The sequence below is a fragment of the Nyctereutes procyonoides genome, unplaced genomic scaffold, assembly GCF_905146905.1.
Source record: "Nyctereutes procyonoides isolate TBG_1078 unplaced genomic scaffold, NYPRO_anot_genome, whole genome shotgun sequence".
Lineage (NCBI taxonomy): Eukaryota > Metazoa > Chordata > Mammalia > Carnivora > Canidae > Nyctereutes > Nyctereutes procyonoides.
Window position 1 is genome coordinate 14,591,539 of NW_026575137.1, and position 15,546 is coordinate 14,607,084.

A 15,546-nucleotide genomic window follows, 5' to 3' on the forward strand; every position below is an offset into this window, starting at 1 on the left:
TGCAGAGCTGGTTTGGAGGTCACATACTCTTTCAGTTCCTGCCTGTCTTGGAAGCTCTTTATCTCTCCTTCCATTTTGAATGAGAGCCTTGCTGGATAAAGTATTCTTGGTTGCATGTTCTTCTCATTTAGGACCCTGAATATATCCTGCCAGCCCTTTCTGGCCTGCCAGGTCTCTGTGGAGAGGTCTGCTGTTACCCTAATATTCCTCCCCATGAAAGTCAGGGACTTCTTGTAAGAGACATTTCTTAATGCCTACTGTGAACTGTACTCTTCTCTTAGCTGGATGAAAAATTGGGTGACCCATGGGTTTAGTAGATCATTCTGTGTGTTTTACAAAGACACGGGCTTCTACTCTCTTGGGAAAACCAAAATGAAATAAACTATAATTAGGTATCTGACTTAAAAGTTGTCTGTATTATCAGTTTATAAAGTGATCTCTTATTGCATAAGACTGTGAGAAACCCCTGGAAACCAGCCTTGGAAATGGATAAATCACAATTGGCCTGTCAGCCCCCAGAGCTGAAGTCTTGTTCTCAGTCCCTATCCTTTTTGCCACATCCTGTGACATCACTGACTGCCACCTTCTGGTGGGTCTGTTCTCTTGGGGCTTCAGCTTCCCCTGGTTTACCTCCACACTCCTTTGCCTCTTCTTCTCTGCCCATTCCACAGCTTCTGTGCCCCTAAATCTGCCCCTAAACTGTTGGTCAGTTGCTGGTTGAAGCCTCCACTTCTTTTCCTGGTCAACTATTTTCACTCTGTGCACATTTACAAGGCTTTCATTCCATTGGTCTTTAATCTCCAGCCCACCTCCCCCTCAGGCACACAACCAGTATTTCCAGCTGGCTGTGGACCCTACCATGTGCCTGTCCTTTGAGTTCATGAAACCTGAATTGATGAAACTATCTATTTATCATCTTTTAGATTATCATCTGTGGAAGACAGATCATTTGTAGTTACTTGTCTCAAAGCATAGAACTCAAAGTCGTTCAGCATTACATCAGTCAAGATGGACAAGCTGTGATTCGAGAACATTTTGACTGCCTCACAGCCAAACAGAAATTGCCTTCATACATACTAGAAAACAGTGAACTGACGGAGTTATGTGTGAAAGCCAAAGGAAATGAAGATTGGTCAAGAGACGTGTGCTTGGAATCTAAGTCCCCCGAGTACAGCATTGTCATTCAGGTATGAGAAGTAGTACAATTGGGAATTGAGCAGCTTTAAAATTAAAAATTTCTCATTATGCCCATTATTCAGTATGGTGCTATATTTAAAAAATGACCTGTACAAAAGGGGACATCTGAAATAAGATAAAAAGACTTTTAATATTTCTTCTTGAGTGGTTTCCTCCCATCCCACGACAATACAGTTGTTGTATCAGTCCCAGTAGTTTTTAGAGTCAAGATGCTTACCCCTCTCAGGTGGAGGCAGGTTCTATCTTGAGAAAGATCCTTATGTGCCAGGGCTTGGGGTGGAGGTGCAAGGGGACATGATAGGGAGTGGTGTCCTTACCTCTTGAGAATTTTTGCAATGGTCTGTTCCTTTTTTATCTCTTCCTCATGCTCTGCCATCATCATTTTCCTTCCCACGACAGACAAATCCTCCCCGCCATTCTCCCACCCGGTCTCTATCAACCTCTCCTCACACAAACCCCTTTGTCTTTAAGAAAACATTGGCCTCATTGACTCACTGTACATTCACTATATGCCATAATGAAGCCTGGTTTTGCTTATTCTCTGTTTTTAATGGCTTTTTTTCTATGACTTTAAATGTTTTTAATCCTCCAAACTGACATTATATCTGTTCCTTGTTCCGATTAGTTAAGAAACTGTTTAGTGTTTCATAGAAGCCTTTTCTACCTCATGTGCAGGTACCATCTTCAAACAGCTCCATCTTTTATGTCTGGTGCACAGTTTTGACATTAGAACCCAACTCTCAAGTGCAACAACGAATGGTGAGTGCTTTCCAATTCTAAAATATGGTATATGATTCTGACCTTTCCTGTTCTGAAATAAATTAAGGTCAGAGTGACCCAGGGAAGAGATTTATTACAAGTTTGTTTCAGCATCAAACAGCTGGAATACTGCAACAAAGCAAATATGAAAGTGATTCTGTCCTTTTATTTTTATAGATTGTGTTCAGCCCTCTTTTTATCATGAGGAGTCATCTTCCAGACCCCATTATCATACACTTGGAGAAAAGGAGTCTGGGATTGAGTGAAACACAAATTATTCCAGGAAAAGGACGAGAAAAACCACTGCAAAACATAGAACCTGACCTTGTGCATCACCTAACATTTCAAGCAAGGTACTGGAAAAGTCCTCACATTTTCTTAACAGAGATTCAGTAGAAAAGCAACCTTGTACTGTTGAGGGAAGAAAGAGGATATTTTTTTGTATGATGTCTTATGAGAATGTTATTTTAAATTGCCCTGCCTAGTGTTTTATTATCCTCTTCAATAGTTTTGAATAAAATTAAGCTTCTGTAATTAAACTTAGATTTAAAAGCAAGAGGGATTGGAAAATTTAATTGACACATAATTTCTCTCATGGAAAAAGAGATGAATAGAACTCTTACCCAAGCATGTGGGGGACGGGGACAGGGAGAAGGGGCAGGGCCCAGGTCATCCAAAAACAGTGTCACCGGTCCCTAAATCAACAAAAATTAGCCCAATGTCCCAAAAGGTATTCGTCTATATAATACATCTATAGTTTGATTTTTTTAAATAAATTATAGACCACTTTAGAAACCTGATATTTTACTCCTGTTTTTTTCTTTTCCATTTCTTAGAGAAGAAGATGATCCTTCCCACTGTGCTGTTCCCATCTCAACATCCCTCATTAAGCAAATAGCCACTAAGATACACCCTGGAGGCACAGTTAATCAGATCCTTGATGAATTCTATGGGCCAGAAAAGTCCCTTCAACCCATGTGGCCCTATAATAAAAAGGATTCTGACAGGTAATGCTCTCTAGCAGTCCTTTTCTACAAACATTTCTCAATATTAATAAATGACCATTCACCAAAATGTTAGATACCATAAGAGGTGTTTTTAAAGATTGATTGACTTATTTTAGAGACAAAAAGTGAGAGAGGGCGAGGGGAGAAGCAAAGGAAGAGGGTGAGGGAGAATCTCAGGCAGACTCTCCACTGACTGTAGTGTCTGACACAGGGCTCGATTCTAGAACCCTGAGATCATGACCTGAGCTGAAATTAAGAGCCAGCCACCTGACTGAGCCACCCAGGCACCCCAAATGGTGTTCTTAAAAATAAGATATTTGCATGCATCTATCAGATCCTGACCTTTTATCATCTGGATAGACATATTTTATGGACTGCTTTACTCATAATTTAGAACATAATTGCATGAAAAGTTTCTCATGAATGCAAATTCAGCATTGGATGATTCTAGTGTGAAGAGGTGTCATACAAGAGCATTGTGTGTCTGGAATCCTTAAACATATTTCATGAATACTGAAGTCATCATATTTCATTGAGTCTCTTGGATGTGGTATTTGGAACAGGAATGAACAGCTGAGTCAGTGGGATAGCCCCATGCGAGTGAAGCTGTCAGTCTGGAAGCCATATGTTAAAACCTTGTTGATAGAGCTTCTACCCTGGGCCCTGCTTATCAATCAATCCAAGTGGGACCTCTGGCTGTTTGAAGGAGAGAAGATTGTTCTACAGGTTCCTGCTGGCAAAATTATTATCCCTCCTAATTTTCAGGTACTGTAACTTTTTTTTAGCTAATATGAATTCTTTTCTTTCAACAGCTAGCTTTTATTCTGAGCTTGCATTTATATTCTTAACAGAATCAGTTGTAGAAAACTGTCTTCTTAGATGCATATGTAAGGGGTATGGAATGTTCTTTGATATTCAAAAACATTTCAGATGCCTTTTTTTTCCCCCATCAGCAGTATTCACGCTTGAATTATCATTAAATTTGATAACTTGTACTAGTTACATTTTCATTTTCATTCTGTACAGGATATTTGACAAGCATTAGGGTTGGCCTCCTCAGAGTATGTTAAGGATATAGAGCCATATTCTGTGCTAACCCCACTGCCTAGATAAACTTGCAGTTCTTAGAAAAATTCTCAGAGATCTACAAGATGGGAGAGAATTGAAGATTTCTGAGCAACTATTTTTGTCAGAGCCCCTTTTCCCTTATAAGTGGACCTGGATATCCATAATCATGGATGTCCACCCAGTTGTTGATAATAACAATGTGGAGTCATTACTAGCACAGGGTGGGGAGGGGGTGGAACCCTAATGTAAAACAGAATTTCACAGCCAGACTATATTCCATCACAAGAGAACTTTCTTGATAAGGCTAACCCATGTCAAGAAAGCACATATATCTTTAAGAAAACAGAATACAAGGAATTTCTAAACAAAATGTTTTCCTGGTGGGGAACAATTGGAGAGTCTTCTTTTTTGAGCTGTAGTTCATGAACATCTTTATTCAATTGCATTTTTCCTGTATTTTTTTTTCTTTTAAATAATCAGATGATATTACCTTATGGAATTGTAATGTTAACCTACATGTATCTAAGGTTGCGTATTATTCTTTACTCAAATGAAATGAAACCCTCCATATTTAAGTCTTTGTGTCAAGGGGTTTTCTCCCCCTTCCATAAATATGAATCCCATTGTGAATCAAAGAAAACATTGAGAACTAAAAGAAAATGTATGTTGCCATTACAAAAACAAAAACAAAACTCATAAAGGGATTTGGTTGCCTAAGTAGACCTATTATATAATATAAAAAATTCCTGTGAATTGAGGTAAAAAAAATCCAAGTTAAGATAAATACTTTATAATTGAGGCATTGTTTTTCCAGGAGGCTTTTCAAATTGGAATATACTGGGCAAATACAAACACTGTGCACAAGTCAGTAGCAATTAAACTGGTTCATAATCTGACATCTCCAAAGTGGAAAGATGGAGGTAATGGTGAAGTTGTGTCATTGGATGAAGAAGGGTTTGTTGATGCTGAAATAAGGCTTGGTGCTTTCCCAGGACATCAGAAGGTAGGATGTGTGTGGCTCAGGGGAAATAGCATGCCATCCCCTCAACCTGTTTAAGATGAGTCTACCCTTTTCTTTCTAGTCCCTTTTTAGTATTACATGCTCTAGATAATGTATAACAGTGAAACATGCGATTTCTTAGACCTCTCAGTTTCACAGGGTTTGTTTTTTTTTTCCTTTACCAGTGATAAAAGCCATGTCACATAATTTATCCAATAACTGCTCTATTTCAGAACACTCAGCAGTCACTTGATTGATCGTATGTGTGGGAAAAATGAACTTATTCTGAAATATCCACAAATTATACTTGGCCTCCTTTTCTTAGAGCAAGAAGTAGAGTTGCTAACATTCTGAGCACCGAGTGAAAGGACAAACCTCCCGTAGTAAATGTTATGTTCCTGGAAAGGGCATCCTGAGCAGAATCAATTCTGATCTTCCCGTAGAACCTAATGTTATGAGGGACTTCTATTCCTAAACAGAGAACTGATACTCGTGATGATATGAATACAGAAAACCTATTTCATCAGTTATTTAACTAAATACAAACGATGTGTCATTTTCAGCATCAATCTTTTCTAAAGTCTATGAAAACCAATTAAGTTGAATAATATAGTAACAAATCACATTATCCTCAATGGATGGCAGCACAACATCATAGCATACCATGTTGCGGTCTCATGCTGTACTGAATAATATCTTCTCAATTTTAGCACACACACCCCCAAATCAGAAGAAGGGCTACCTCATCAGAGTAGCATGATTCAGAATGACCTTTCTCTGGGGAGAAGTTAGATTTTGACAGGCATTTTGAAGAGCCTATTGCAAAAAGTTAGTATTATTGGTGACTTTTTAAAATAAAATTTCTCTGATACAAAGCCGTTGGTTTCTCTTCAGTATTCAGGGCTGGTATCCATTTCCTCAGAGTTGTCTGGGCAACACATGTTTATGTGCTGCCAGCCAAAATACTGTAACATGGGTGTAAATGGCAAAGAGCTGTAAGCGTGAATCACCCAAAGCTGAATAGTTGTAAGTTGAGAACGACCATCAAAACCTGGAAAAAATGTCATGATATACAGTCCAATACCTCCAGCACCTCACAAAGTGGCCACAACAAGTGCTGAATAAATGTGAATGAATGGACTGTTGGAAATAGTATATTTACTATTTATTACATAATAATATATATTTATATCTCATTATTCTTTGCTAGTGATTCTTTTTAATCCCAAGACCCCTTTACTCTCTTAAAAATCCTTATAGGCCTCCAAAATCCTTTTGTGTATGTGGGTTATAACTATTGACATCCATCTAACAAGAAATTAATACAAAGACTTTAGAATGCAAGAACACACATACATTATGTTAGCCATGACAGTTGTGATATCATCGGTCATATAACCTCTGGAAAACTCCACTGTACATTCATGAGACAATTAGAATGGAAAAGACAATAGCATCTTTGTATTATTATAAAAATAGTTTTGACCCTTGGACCCCCTAAAAGGATCTCAAACCCCATGCGTGTGCGCGCGCGCACACACACACACACACACACACACACACACACACGAGTCCCAGGCCATACTTGGAGAACTGCTGTCCTGACATTCCCACTTACTAAGTGGGTATCTTTAGACAACTAATTCTCCTCTGAGCTCTTGACCCTCATAAAACTTGGTAAGGGAAGCTTGTGGAGGTTAAGAGCAGTACTGTAGAGTCAGACTGCATGGTTTCTAATCCCAGCTAGCCCATCTGTCCTTATGACCATGGGCAAGTAACTTCACCGGTTTGAGCCTCATTTCCCTCTTCTATAAAATGAGGATAATAATAGCTGCTTCGTGTGGGTTATGTGAGGATTCTGTGACTTAACATGCATAAATACTTATGACAAGCAGAGCACAAGAAACCAATTTCTGAGGGCCAACCATTGTTTTTTATCATCATCACTGGTAAAGTTCTCAAAACACTAGACCTTAGGCAAGGTTGCTGCCATGATGAGCATGAGGAAGATGAGGAGGAATGCCTAACTGAATTTTTTATGTTGAAAAGATGAGCAGCATCTGTTTACATAGAAGAGTTTATAATTAAATATTTTGTGAGAAAATGGGTTAAATAATTTGAAAGCAAGTCTCTCTCACTATGCCATAGCACCAGAAATAACTGGGTTTTCTAGAATACCCTGTTGTAAATAGTAGCCCCTTTTAGGGGCTGGGACATTTTTGAGGCTGAGAGGGGCCTCCAGTAAATACTCTGGAACACAAGTTAAAATTGGTACTATCCTGGACAAACCAACAGATGAAATGAGCTTTTAAAAATAAGAAATTGTTGGGATGCCTGGGTGGCTCAATGGTTAAGCATCTGCCTTCGGCTCAGGGCATGATCCCAGAATCCTGAGATCGAGTCCCGCATCAGGTTCCCCTCAGGGAGCCTGCTTCTCCCTCTGCCTGTGTCTCTGCCTCTCTCTGTGTGTCTCTCATGAATAAATAAATAAAACCTTTAAAAATAATAAAAATAAGAAAGTGTTATATGCCTTTTAACATTTTTTTGGCCTTATGATATTTTAAAAATTCTTTCCTCAATTGTCTTGCAGTTATGTCAATTCTGCATTTCCTCCATGGTACAGCAGGGTATACAAATTATTCAGATTGAAGACAAGACTATAATAATCAATAATATGCCATATCAAATATTCTATAAACCACAGTTATCTGTCTCCAAACCCCACTCTGGAAAAGAGGTAAGCAGTTCATAACGTGATTGATTTGTCTGATGTTTTGATAAGTTAGTAATAATTAAGATTAATTTTTTAGCCTAGAAAAGAATATAAAACTTAACTCTGAATCTAGGTAAAGAGCAATTTATTTTTTATTGAACTAAAACCATGGATGTCAGGGTCAGCACTTCCAAGGGAGTTAATGAGCAGAAATCCGACAAGGCAACAGGTCCTGACACAGTGCCAGGGTCACTGCCGCCTGCACCCCACCTGCTCAGAGGCTGCAGCACACATTTCTAGCATGCTCGCTTACCAACCCGGAGCTCCACCAGCAGGGAAGTGGGCCTGAGGACCGGCTCCTGGGTCTCATGGAAAAAAACATCTGCCTCCCAGGCTGTGGAGCCAACAGGAGCCATGTAGGCAGAAGGCTCAACCCCAACAAAGCCACAGACTTGGGAGCACTTGGGAGTTCTCTGCCCATGAAGAGAGTAAATGTGAAAATGTACCAGCTTATTTATATGAACATTTCACTGGCAGAAAATAAATACAAGAAGGATTTTTTATTCACTTCTTCATACAATTAAAATGAACACTTGTATTTTGAGAGAGTAAGGAGACCTTTTAAAAGGACTTAAACACATAATATACTAAGTGGTCTGCTGTTGTTTTATGCTGTTGAAACTATCATAGAGGAATGTATTTTCTTTCTTTACCTCTGCATTTATTTTTATCCGTTTCAGCTCCTAAAAATTACATTCGAGCAGTAAAATAGGATGAAAGTCTTACTCTTCTGAACTTAGAGTGCATTATAGTATTTCAGAAATGTCAGAATAATAGAATTTCATCTCGGTTCATCAAAGCATTGGTAGAATAACTATGTGACCAGAAGTACTCAGCTGGGCGAGGATGTTCTCATTCTAGGTGAGGATCTGGCAAGACAGTCAGCATGTGTGCAGATAATTCTCCTGTTCCTCCCCACCCTAGGGCTTTCTAAGATACCGGGTCAGGGCTTCCCACACTGACATTTCCTCATCTGAAAACAGGTGTAATGTCAGATTCCTTGCAGGTCTTTGGTGGCAATTAAATGAGGTATTATGAGTAAAAAAGTGAGGCACGCAGGAAACAGTAGTAGCCAGCAGCAATCACAACAGCAGTGTTGCAACAAACTCCTGGTTCGCCTCAGCTTCCTGGAGGCAAGGGGAAGGCCCACTTTCTTCCAGACAGCTGAAAAGTGTCCCCTTTTTCACCCGTACCTGCTTCAGGCAGGTGTGGGAATTTTTTTTAAAGACATGATAATCCCTAGCCCCTCAGGGAGACCATGTGGGACAGTGGGGAAAAGAGCAGATAGGAAGCAGGAAGCCTGGGCCCGGCAGGACTCTGCCATTCACCATCTCTGTGATGCTGGACAAATCATCACCTCTCTGGAAAGCAGCTTCTTCAGGAGTTTTAAATAAAGTATCTCTGATGGTCCTTTTGAAGTCTGAAATCCTGAGACTCTACTATGCCAGAAACCCTGTGGAATTTCAAGTGAGGGTTGGGATCAGAGCTTCCTCCCTCCTCAGGATAAACCTTAAACAAAAATTGTCTTCTGAGCTCCCAGTCCGCTGTTCTGCATCTCATTCAGCTCTCTCTTACCCAAGGCCCCTCAGGGCCCACCCTTTCAGTTCTTCCATCCCTGCCCAAGAGGACCCCTTCTCCAGCATGTGGCCCATCTCCCCTTATGACATCTGGATTTTTGCAGAACATGGGGGACATTAAGAACTTTGCATCACCTTCTAAATCACCCCAGCCTTACCGTGTTTCATTATGCCTAGAAAAGCAGACCCCGCTCCCATGGCTTATAATTGTCTCCTTAGGGCTTTCTCATGGGAATGGGATCCTAACATGACCACATCCCCCACCTGGCTACCTCCTGAGGATACGTGGTTATGGTTTCTTAGAAACTCTACTTTAAGAAGCTTAACTTCTCTCCATCGGTGTAGTCACTGTGCTCTCTTAGCCTTTTCTTTTCTTTTTTTTAGTATTTTCACATTCCAGACAGTGCAACTTTCAGCATTTCCCCGGGGGGAGAGCAGGCTGCTGTGAAGCCCAGCTCCCTTCCTTGTTGGGACCTGATGCCTGACATGAGTCAGTCACCGCTGGACACATCCCTGCTTCAGAAACAGATCCTGCTGGCCTTCTCTCCTGCCGCAGGTGCCGGCAGCTCCCAGTGCTGGAGCCTGCCGGCCATAGTGAGACAAGAGTTTCCCAGACAGAGTGTAGCAGTGCCCTTTGGAAACCGTGGGGAAAATGGATTCTGCACCAGGTATTTTACATACATGTGGATGCCCTTCTTTGCTTGTTGCTACAGCTCTTCATCCAGGTGCCAGGAGAGACAGAAGAGTAGCTGCAGTGCTCCCCATATGTAAAACCAGGTTCGACTTTTATTTCTAACAGTGTCTAGGCATCGTGCGCAAATGTGCTCATACCTGGGTGGCCCCAGTGTACTACTGGTGAGATTTGTTTTCCTACTAGTGATGCAGCTTATACTGGGGGGAAATGGTGGTGTTTGTCCCATAGAACGGCAGCAATACATCACAGTAAAAAGATTGCCTTCCACGATTACTCCTTAGCCTCTGTCAAGGGTTAAAATACGAGGGAGTCAAGTTGGAAAACTTTTTTTCTTTCCCATATTTTACGTCTACTTCAAAATGGAATTCTTCTTTAAAAGTCATTAAGAGAGATAACTTAGATAAACACAAGTCACAGAAGACTCTGTTCTGTGGTTGTTCCTGCACGCAAGTTCCTCCAATTACCAATTACCAATTATGCAAATAACAACCACAGAATCAAGCCGGAGACATGTAATGGTTTGTTCATACTGGACTTCTATTTTGCGGTTGTTTTGCATGCAATACGTCCTTTCTGGAGCTGTCAGGAATGACTTATTTATGGCATACATTAAAAAGTACAAAAGAAAACCTACTGCGATCTTACCAGAGGTACCTTATTCTCATGAATTTATAGACTTTAAGACTTCAGTTCTCCTAACTTTTTGATGTCTACAGAGATTTCTAGCAGTTGTATTTTAAAAGATAACTTCCTAACTCGTGTTACCCATAACAGTAAGGCCCTGATCCCTACACACATCCCTTCTTCTTTCACAACATTCAGAAACATCCCTGATTTTATAAACACTTTTCATCCCTGATCCTGGAGAGGAGTGGTTATATTTATGTTCTATCTGGAGAAGTTAAGCGTGGCAAGTTTAAGGAAGTATTTTGGAAAGTGATGTGAACCTATGTCGAGAAAACAAAATTTATTTTTAAAACTGAAAGACCTGGAGCCTGGATGGCTCAGCGGTTAAGCACATCTGCCTTCGGTTTAGGGCATGATCCTGGAGTCCCAGGATCGAGTCCCATGTCCAGCTCCCTGTGGGAAGCCTGCTTCTCCCTCTGCCTGTGTCTCTGCCTTTCTCTTTCTGTCTCTCTCATGAATAAATAAATAAAATCTTTTCAAAAAAATAAATAAATAAACTGAAAGAATCCTAAATAAAATTTCATTTGGAAATGCTGTTTAAAGTTCTATGAATTGTAAGACATGATTTTATTAATATAATTTAATCTTATCTATGAATACTAAACTAGATATTAGATTGAAAATACCATATGTTAGTCCTGGCCCTCAGCTTTCTTGGCTAGCAAGAAGAAATTCTCTGAGGTTGGCTTGCCCCAGATCTTTCAAAATTAGGCTGGGAAAAGAACTTTGGTATGTATCCGAGGACTGTATTCTGCAAGTAAATTCACTTCCTACAGCCCCATCTCCTCCTCTCCTTCTACTCGCCTCACTCCTATGGTGCACATTTGATGGTATTACTAATGTGATTCCCTGAATGCCAATGGACAGTTTGTTTTTGGCATTTCAGACAAATACTGTCTTTGGGAAGGACTCACACTAGTGAACAGGATAAATGGCAAATAAATTCTTCAGTGCATTATCAACCCCTTTTCATCACTGTAAACTGAGGGCCATGTTTGGCAAATGTCTGATTTCTTCGGTTAATTTGGTCAGTCCATGCAATTTAAACTTCAGAGAGGGGTTTTTTATCCCTTTTTTTTTTATTATTCATAGAGACAGAGAGAGGCAGAGACACAGGCAGAGGGAGAAGCAGGCATCAACAGAGAGCCTGATGTGGGACTCGATCCAGGGTCTCCAGGATCACGCCCTGGGCTGCAGGCGGCGCTAAACCGCTGCGCCACCAGGGCTGCCCTTTTTCCCTGTTTTGATATGAAATATTGTTAGGTAGTCTGTGGTATACACTGGAAAATTTCTGTCTCCCCATTGCAGAGGGCAGCCTATGCCCACACAGCAGTTTTTCCACTGCAAATGAAGACAGCTTCGCTCTTGGTAGTCAAAGTGGAGATCGTGTAAAGTATGATAATACTGTGAAAATTGACAGCTGTCATTACGAGCCTACCTTTAGAATATAAAAAGAGCAAGTACCCAGATTCTCCAGCAGTGCTTCTAAAAGCATGTCAGCTCCTCTTATGCCAAAACTTCCTAAGCATCATTGAGAAAGAAGACACTCTGTGTGAAGGGTTTAAGGCACATTTGGCCAGGGGAAAGTAGAGTCAAGTCAGGGTTAGTGCAAGGTTAGCTATAATTCTAAGTGGTATCTAAGTTATTCTTTTAAATCATTTTTGTACATCTTTGAATATTTTCTGATAATCACATGTTAACAATGTTGTGAAAAAATCAGTGAAGCTATAATTAGTGTATGACAGGCAGTAGATGAGAGGATGGTCTCCTTTCTCTGGAAACATTTCCTCTGAGGGATCAAAGAGAAGGTGTTCTGGAGTTGTGAATACTACAAATCTAAATAAACAGGTACCAATAAACAGGTACCAAGCATTCATTTTTTTTCTAAACCACTTCTGTCATTTGATTTGATTTCAATTCTAGGGCAGTAGCACTGACATACCAAGAACACCTTGGAGTGATTTACTTGACCCTCTCAGAAGACCCTAGTCCTCGAATAATTTTCCACAACAGATGTCCAGTAACAATCCTTATAAAGGAAAATATCAAAGGTATGTTTTATAGCATTGAATTTAAATAACATAAAACCTATATTCTTTCTGGAGGTTTTTATCTAGCAGCTACCCATGATTGCTGTGAAGAATGTTTAAATAAGAGTATCATTCATCCCTCCCTTTTCAAGAAGTTTCTCCTGCCGCATTATGTTTACTATCCCTCGGTCTTTGTCCTCAAGGCCTAAGTCTGCACATGTGTTTTTTTGTTTTTTGTTTGTTTTTAGATATTCCAGAGTTTGAGGTTTATTGCCGAAGAATTCCTTCTGAATGCTCAATTCATCATGAACTGTATCATCAGATTTCCAGTTATCCAGACTGCAAGACCAAAGACTTACTTCCCAGCCTCTTCTTGAGAGCAGAATCTCTGGAGGACGTAACAGCCGAGTGGAGCGACGCCGTCGACATCAACAATCAGGGGACACAGGTCAGTGAGCCATGCATGTTCCTCCCAAGGCCCAAAGACAGATTCCCTTTTCTAAGGTTCCATGCTTGTCTGTTTTTAAACAGTTTTCCAAATGCTGAACTTCTTGTTCTCTGTATGAGGACACCTGTGAATCCATTTTTATATGTCATCATTCAGTTATAAATTCTCAAATACAAGTATGTGTCTCCAAAGCGTACTATCCAGCTATTTACCAGAGAAGAGTATTTGGTAAAGGCCAGCCCCCATTGGCTCTAATCCAAGGTCAAAAACAAAATAAAATTGTTAGACTTCTCTACGTAGAGGATAGCCCTCCTGTCCAGAATTTAGGAAAATCATAATGTCAACCCTAGATTCATCCCATTTTTTCTAAGTTTTAAAACTTAATTTAAAAATATACATATTTTTGGGATCCCTGGGTGGCGCAGCGGTTTGGCGCCTGCTTTTGGCCCAGGGCGCGATCCTGGGGACCCAGGATCGAATCCCAGGTCGGGCTCCCTGTGCATGGAGCCTGCTTCTCCCTCTGCCTGTGTCTCTGCCTCTCTCTCTCTCTGTGTGGCTATCATAAAAAAAAATACATATTTTTAAAATGTACATAACACTTAGCAAATATAAGTACCAAGTTACAAATTCTGAACAGGTAAATGTCCCAATTGGTCTCTCTCTTACTCTCAAGGGTGGATGGTGTTTTATTTTTGTTGAAAATGGCATATGAACCTAGCAGTTCATTTCTGCTGTACTTAAATTTTACCATTTTTAGGTGTATAATTGAAAACACTCACTCTCTGGTACAACCACCACCACTCTGTTCCATCATCCCAAACAGACACTGTACATTTAGGCAGTGATTCCCCACTCTCCCTCCACTCAGCCCTTAGCCCCTGGTAACCACTGCTGTACCTGGCATCTCTGAATGTGTCTAGTTCACGGCACATCATGTAAGTGGAATCTTACCATACTTGTCCTGCTGTGCCTGGCTCAGTCCGCTTAGCATAGGATCTTCAAGGCTCGTTCCTGTTACAGTGTGTGTCAGCACTTCATTCCACTTTATGGCTGATTAATGTCGCACTATACTTTGTTACACCTATGAATTCATTTGTAGGTCCCATCTACTATAATGGTCACAAGACACCTATTAAAGTTATAAATATATTTGCCATAATAATGATTATTTAATAATCGCCTACTATATGCTAGGCATTGTGCTAAGCACTTGGCATTCATTCCTCTCTAACCCTTACAGTACCTGTACAAGACAGGGCGATGGGCTGTGAAAAGTGAAAACTGAGCCCTCCAGGAGTAAGGTGACCTAATTCCCATGTGTTACAAGAGACGGGCCTGGGATCTGATCCAGACCTACCTGACTCCACAGCACTGCTCCATACTGCTATGCCATGATCCCTACTTCCCTACCCGGCATTCCTGAGCTTCCCTCTTCCCCAGCCGGCATGTTCTTACTCATCTCTCTAGATTCTCTCTCCTCCCCCCCCCCACTAAAATCTCCTCCCCACCACCAGCCCCTCTCGGTGTTCATATAACATTTATAACAATTGTATCTCTTTCTCTTCTTTTTAAGATTGTATCTGTTTACTTGAGAGAGAGAGAGAGAGAGAGAGAGAGAGAGAGAACTGAGCAGGGGGAGGGGCAAAGGGAGATGGAGAAGGAGACTCCCTTGAAGGGAGAACTGAGCAGGGAACCCAACATGGGGGGGCCAATCCCAGGACCCCAGGATCATGACCCAAGCCGAAGGCAGACCCCCAACTGACTGAGCCACCGAGGCTCTCCTGCATTTATTTCTCTAAATTTGTTTCCTACCAAGTTGGAATTCCTGGGAGTCAGATACCTGCTATATTGATCCTTAGCCTGAGGCAGAGTACCTGTCAACATAGTAAGAATAAATATCAAATCAGTAAATGAACAACTGAATGAATGAATGAATGAATGAATGAGAAGATGAGATTAGGTGAGAGAGATTGTGTAAAGGAAGGAAAGAGAGCCCCGGGTCTGACCTTGGGAAAGGCCAGTGTGTCAGTGCAGAGCAGCCGCAGAGACTGAGAGGAAACAAGCAGAGTGGCAGGAGGAGAACTGGGCTGGGGAGAGATGGAAGGCCCCAGAAGGACAAAATTATAGGCTATAAAATGGCGGGGAGAGGGAAGCATGGTAGCAATTGGAAATGACAACTGTTAAGTGGAAAGGAGAGAGTAGAGGAACACGTGAAAAGACCAGGAGACCACAAAGCAGAGGAGGTCAGAGAGGAGGAAGCCGTGTCTATGCAGCAGGGGCAGAGTCAATCAAGGAGAAGCTGGGGA

The 15,546-nt window shown here is 41.0% G+C and overlaps 1 protein-coding gene across 7 annotated transcripts in view; it reads left to right on the forward strand.

The window, feature by feature from the left end:
- The window catches only part of VPS13B (vacuolar protein sorting 13 homolog B), a 748,802-nt gene that overhangs the window by 696,343 nt on the left and 36,913 nt on the right, over nucleotides 1–15,546 (forward strand). For all 7 annotated transcript variants that reach the window (XM_055303543.1, XM_055303538.1, XM_055303542.1 and 4 more), the window contains 10 exons: nucleotides 924–1,187; nucleotides 1,873–1,956; nucleotides 2,134–2,309; nucleotides 2,793–2,963; nucleotides 3,527–3,728; nucleotides 4,846–5,034; nucleotides 7,622–7,768; nucleotides 9,766–10,049; nucleotides 12,686–12,813; nucleotides 13,041–13,240. In XM_055303543.1, coding sequence (XP_055159518.1) covers nucleotides 924–1,187; nucleotides 1,873–1,956; nucleotides 2,134–2,309; nucleotides 2,793–2,963; nucleotides 3,527–3,728; nucleotides 4,846–5,034; nucleotides 7,622–7,768; nucleotides 9,766–10,049; nucleotides 12,686–12,813; nucleotides 13,041–13,240 — 1,845 coding nt within the window. The remainder of the gene's footprint in view (nucleotides 1–923; nucleotides 1,188–1,872; nucleotides 1,957–2,133; nucleotides 2,310–2,792; nucleotides 2,964–3,526; nucleotides 3,729–4,845; nucleotides 5,035–7,621; nucleotides 7,769–9,765; nucleotides 10,050–12,685; nucleotides 12,814–13,040; nucleotides 13,241–15,546) is intronic.